General features: G+C 41.6%; 1 protein-coding gene across 4 annotated transcripts; it reads left to right on the top strand.

The window, feature by feature from the left end:
• The first annotated feature begins 491 nt into the window (after positions 1 to 491).
• Positions 492 to 4,421, top strand: LOC109198353 (RING finger protein 145-like). 4 transcript variants are annotated; one of them, XR_003218442.1, is made up of 4 exons: positions 492 to 553; positions 1,001 to 1,148; positions 1,298 to 1,388; positions 1,552 to 2,317. XR_003218442.1 is itself a non-coding variant. In XM_019353826.2 (4 exons), the coding sequence occupies exons 2-4, from the start codon at positions 1,065 to 1,067 to the stop codon at positions 3,364 to 3,366; spliced, it is 372 nt and encodes a 123-aa protein (XP_019209371.1). In that variant the 5' UTR covers positions 492 to 553; positions 1,001 to 1,064; the 3' UTR covers positions 3,367 to 4,421. The 4 variants fall into 4 exon arrangements, 2 of the variants coding, with proteins under 2 accessions (XP_019209371.1, XP_019209370.1); XM_019353826.2 differs by lacking the exon at positions 1,298 to 1,388 and adding an exon at positions 3,313 to 4,421 and having other exon boundaries at positions 1,552 to 1,785; XM_019353825.2 differs by lacking the exon at positions 1,298 to 1,388 and adding an exon at positions 3,313 to 4,421 and having other exon boundaries at positions 498 to 668; positions 1,552 to 1,785.
• Positions 4,422 to 5,349: the final 928 nt, after the last annotated feature.

Raw genomic sequence — 5,349 nt, 5'->3', positions numbered from 1 at the left:
CTCATCCATCCTTTCTCCTTTTCTTCTTTTCATGCCGCCACCATGGGAAGCGCCCACAAATGTGTCATTTCACACTGGCAGCAGGCTCGCAGAGCTAGCTGTGGTGCTTGTTCTTCTTCTCTGACTTTGCTGTTTCACCGTGTTTAGATAACGTGCCATCCGCAAACACTCGCACTCATTTTCGTGCTTTAGCTTTGTACTCACGCGCACACACACGTGCACACATGCACACACACACACACACACACACACACACGTGTGTGTTAGTTTAGTCTGTTTCAACCTCTCTTTGTGTGGAAACACACATATCTAGAACTATTCTTTAAGGATGTCTGCATTTCACACAACTGTCTAATAGGATAAAATAATTGACATTGTATACCCAAAGGTCAAGTCTGGATAAACGTGTATATGATTTCCAACTTGAATGCAAAGCCAAGGCATATAATTGTGTGGTGTGTCAACTCTAATGTGTTTCCTCTCTGTGCAGGGGATGACTGAAGCTATCACCTTGCTAATCCTTGCTGTCCAAACTGGCCTCATTGAGCTGCAGGTCATCCACAGAGCCTTCCTCCTCTCTATCGTCCTCTTTATTGTTGCTGCTTCCATCCTGCAGTCCATGCTGGAGATAGCTGATCCTATAGTCCTAGCCCTGGGAGCATCTAGAGGCAACTAAGATAATATACCAAAGACTTTTTTCATGTGTTTATTTTTAAGAAAACTCTGTGTCCCACTGTTTGTTTTATTTTTACTGATCATAAACAACTATTAATAACTATGGGCAGTTAGTTAATTATCACAGAATTCATTATCTATGGTCATCAGTACAACTCATGCTAACATCATAAATTAAGTAATACTACGGTGTACTGTCCTTCTTTCTTCATTCCTAAACAGGCAGTTTGTCTTTTTGACATCAATCTGACTGAAAGTGTGTTTGCAAAGCCTGCTATCAACCTGCCTGCTTTCTCATATGCTGGTTTTGCTGCCCGTCCCGTAGGAGTTTGTGGAAGCACTTCCGTGCAGTTTCTCTCTGTCTCTTCCTGCTGATCTTTCCAGCGTACATGGCTTATATGATCTGCCAGTTCTTCCACATGGACTTCTGGCTTCTCATCATCATCTCCTCCTCAATCCTCACCTCTCTCCAGGTAACACACAACCGCATCGCAGTGTGCAAAAACGTTAAATTAAATAGTTTAAACTTGCTCTACCCAAACAGTTCAGCCCAATAATAATTAAACATGTATATTTGCTTGTTTTTTAATTCCATAATAACTCTGAAACACTCTACCGCCAGGTGCTTGGCACTCTGTTGATCTGTTGTTCTCTTCATGGTGGAGGAGTTTCGTAAAGCTCCAGTGTAGAACATGGATGAAGTCATATATTGTGTAAATGGGAGCTACAGATTGCTGGAGTTTCTGCTATGTGTCTCACACACACACACACACACACACACCAACTCTTTGCTAAGTTCTGACTGTAAACAGACACTGTCATGTAATGCATCAGCACTGTCTCTGCCTCACTGTCAGTGATTTGTTACCTCACCAGGTTGCGGTGTGCGTGGTGTGCTATGGTGTATCAGAGACTGTATTTGGCGAGTGGAGTGTGATGGGAAGCACCATCATCTTGGTCCACTCGTACTATAACGTCTGGCTCAGAGCCCAGCTGGGCTGGCAGAGCTTCCTGCTCAGGAGAGATGCTGTACACAAGATAAAAAGCCTCCCTACAGCTAGCAATACACAGCTGGAGCAGTATAATGACATCTGTGCTATCTGCTTCCAGGTATGAACAGTTTTTATGTTTATCTAAAGAGGATGCATGACCCAGACTTAATCTGGGGCTGGAGCCAGGCAAACTCTACTGGTCCATCATCACAATCTAACCCACCAACTCCCCATTCAGTGGAACCTCCTCCACGTCCTCCACCTCCTCCTCCATTCAACCCCTGAGCTCCATTTTAACACACACACAACATACATACATGCATATATAATTACACAATCTAAATAATCCCCTATTCTACTTGTCCAGCTGTTTGCTGTTGGCTCTCCCATCATGTCCAACTTCATATCCATGTTATGTTTCAAATGATCTAAAACAATCTCTAAGCAGAAATTCATCACTCGGCATTAAAAAATGTAAAAAAAGAGGACAATGATCGCAGCTTTACAAAATGTTAGTACTCGTTAGGCAGTTGTCTTGGAGCAGTGAAACGTATCCCATGATAGGTGTAACCCATGCCAGCAGTGATTTCATCACAGGTGCAGTTGTTTTCCACATGTTCTTTCACAGGGATTCAAATTTAATACAAAAACAGGATGCACTAATCTCATCTCAGAATGAATTGGGAATTTTACACCATGTCCAGAAAATGTGAAAATCGGATTTCCATCATGGCTTTTTCTTTCTTTTTTTCTCCCTACAGTCATGCTTTTACCCCTTACCTTTTGATGCCCGACATTTAGGGCGATGGTTGCTCCTGCCTTTGTTTGTACAGCTTTAACTTTCACCGCTGTATATTTCATAGTGTTTGGGTGCCACGATTTATCTAAAAATTGATCAGACTATCGATTACTGATGGTTGTATTTTATACCGTGACAAAGTCTTAACATTTCATAACGTCTAGAAATTCTCCACATTTTTTGTTTTTCACTGCTGGGTGTCAGTAGTGTTGTGATTTAGTGAATACTGAGCGTTAGCAGACTGAATGTTGTTTATTGACATTCACATGACCTAAAGCCTGGTGCTAAGCAGAGGACACATGGTATGGTCTAGCTGAGGGGTGCAGTGTGAACTCTTGGTTCACATTGAAGAACTTACATGTGTCAAGCTTTTGCTTTTATACTACTTCAATATCTGATTCAGACTTGTTTGGCTGGTCCCAGCAAAAAAAAAAACTGTTCTATTCCTCATCGCCAAACTTTTGTATTACTGTTAAAGCAACTTTATTGTTAAGGTCACACGCTGCAAATGGACTAAGGGGAAGATGGAGAGACGAGGTATAAATTAGTCCACAGAGCTGAAAAGGAGCTCGGATTTTGGCCTCATTAGCTCTAGTTTATGGTTCTCACTCGTGCTTACTGTTGCAAGCTTAGCTCACTCACAGATCAACCAATCATTCACATTGTTGGTTGCTGATGGCAGGAGCCAATCAGCTCCTTTCATTAGAGACCCTGTATTTTCTAAGACCATTAGCGTTTTCCTGCTCGTCAGTCAGTTTACTCCATAAATTGTTGATACCAGCAAACTGAGCCACAGCTTCTTTTTTCCCCACAAAACACACTCTTTCTTTTTGCTACTGCATTTAGCAGATGAAGCACGGCGAGGAAGAAATATGCTTTGAAACGAGTGTGAAAGACTGATAACTTTAGGATGCCAAGTCCTGATGCACACTTATATGTAGACCTTGCTGCCACTCTGACCACAGAACGTGTTTGTCCCCAGTGTGCTATAACCTTGCAACCAATGTGTTTTTTCTACCTTGTGTTTTTTCTTTTGGGGTTATATTTACACTAATGTCATTTTTTACTAGCAATGATCCAAAGCTGTTCTGTGGATGTCGGCAACCAAATACCCTCTGATGTCTGTGTACGAGGAAACGGCCCAATCTGTTTGTGTGTAATGAACACAAATGTTGCTCTGTACGTAATCTATATTAAACCAGAGGTGTGTTGATAAATATATATATATATACATATACATAAGTAAGACGAGGGCTTGGTTTCTCCAAAGTTTCCTTTCTTTGTTTCTTCACGTGCCTGAGAGCAAAGAGAATTTTTGGATAAGAAGCTGCTGGGAAATCAAGCCCTCTGATCTGAGACCAGCCAGTGTTGCTGCTTCTCCAGTCTATATGACGCATCTTTTAAGCTGGTGTGATCACTCTGCTGCCCTCTACTGTTAGGAGTGGGCTCAGCATGGAGACGCATTAATTAGCGCTCAGCAGTATTACTTACTAGCACTATTATTAAAGGTCTTATTAGTATGAATGACCATATTCTTGACATTGGGAAGCGTGGGCTGCAGGGTTGAGAATGAATACACGATCAGTGTAGGATCAAACCTGACCAACGCTGCTTTGACTTTTTGTGTTTATTTTTTTAAAGAGATGAAATGGAGAGTTTGATGTATTTTGCACATGTTCTTCTGAAAGGTGAACCTAAGGGATTTTCTGTACACACCTTCTTATTTTAATACCAACACCATTCCTTTGACATTGATTTTTTTTTTTTCGAACTGCTGTTCGATACTGTTGCCTCTGACTGACAGATGTGTAGAGATGAATTGTAGTTGTGGGGCTGCTCTCCCCGACACTCCCTGCAGATTTTGGTTTAAGATGAATTGTTTTTGTCCATTGAGTTTGTCCAAACACAGCTTTAGGACCTGCTCTGTTTAATCTGGCTCTCAGTGCCATTTCTTTTCTGTTAAATGCTTCATATTTGTTTTTTTGGACTTTATGCCTGTCATTGCCTTGGTTATTTTACCAAAATAATGTTAATCAAATAATAATGGGTGTAGTTTGTAAGGTCAAGAGCAGACAAAGAATGTATTGAAAAAGCTATTACAATCAGTTTCTTTGAAAAGTCTCATTTATTTGTACATTTGGCGACAACGCATCACGTGACTGAACTGACTGTGAGGTACTGCAACAGCAGAGGGCAGCAATACTGTAGAAAACATGCCAGCTCCCCAAAAACGAAGCCCAAACGTCTCTATCGCTGCCTGGTGTCTGGCTGCAGTATAGGTCATGAACAACCCCTCCTCTATATTAGCGGATGGGACTGGGGTCAGACTAAAATAAAGAAAAAAAACTTCTCCTCAGATCATTTTAACGCCTCCGTTACAGAATTTCAGCTGTCATTTCACTCAAGTCTCCATAGACTTTGGAGCAACTGTGTTGCTTCGAGGCCATTTGCGAGAAAACGGCAACTCCTACAATAATGACAGTGTCATTTTGTGAAAGGCAAGAAAAGTACCTACGTTTGATGTATAATTTGTGTTAATGAAGGCAAAATTGAGCGTTTGTTCGGACATGAAGAAGAGATTGAGAAAGCCACAATGTGTGGCGTGTTTGGCGGTCCATAGCAACCATAACAACCAATATTGATTGACGGAAAAGAGATTTTGAGACAGGGGTTAAAAAAAAAAAAAAAAAAAAAAAGCAGAGAGAGCCCATCTATAGGCTCGCCTGTAGGCTTCTAAGCAAGCGTAGCAGGTGAATTTCAGAGCCAGGGATTTTTTTTTTTCAACATGGTTCCCCAACATATGGTCCGCATGGGATTCGAACCACTGCCCCCTGTCTTCAATCTCTGCCATAGGGCCTGTCACTTTCCCATGAGCCACTTGGG

The sequence above is a fragment of the Oreochromis niloticus genome, unplaced genomic scaffold, assembly GCF_001858045.2.
Source record: "Oreochromis niloticus isolate F11D_XX unplaced genomic scaffold, O_niloticus_UMD_NMBU tig00007989_pilon, whole genome shotgun sequence".
Classification (NCBI taxonomy): Eukaryota; Metazoa; Chordata; class Actinopteri; order Cichliformes; family Cichlidae; genus Oreochromis; species Oreochromis niloticus.
The sequence above is the reverse complement of the archived record's forward strand: the minus strand, read 5'-3'. Positions and strand labels throughout refer to the sequence as shown.

Excerpts from the sequence above, each read along its gene's own strand:
- LOC109198353 (XM_019353826.2), top strand. The coding sequence starts at position 1,065 with ATGGCTTATATGATCTGCCAGTTCTTCCACATGGACTTCTGGCTTCTC. Across the intron at positions 1,149-1,551 it reads CAATCCTCACCTCTCTCCAG|GTTGCGGTGTGCGTGGTGTG; the intron begins GTAACACACAAC and ends TTACCTCACCAG. Across the intron at positions 1,786-3,312 it reads TCTGTGCTATCTGCTTCCAG|CAGATGAAGCACGGCGAGGA; the intron begins GTATGAACAGTT and ends TACTGCATTTAG.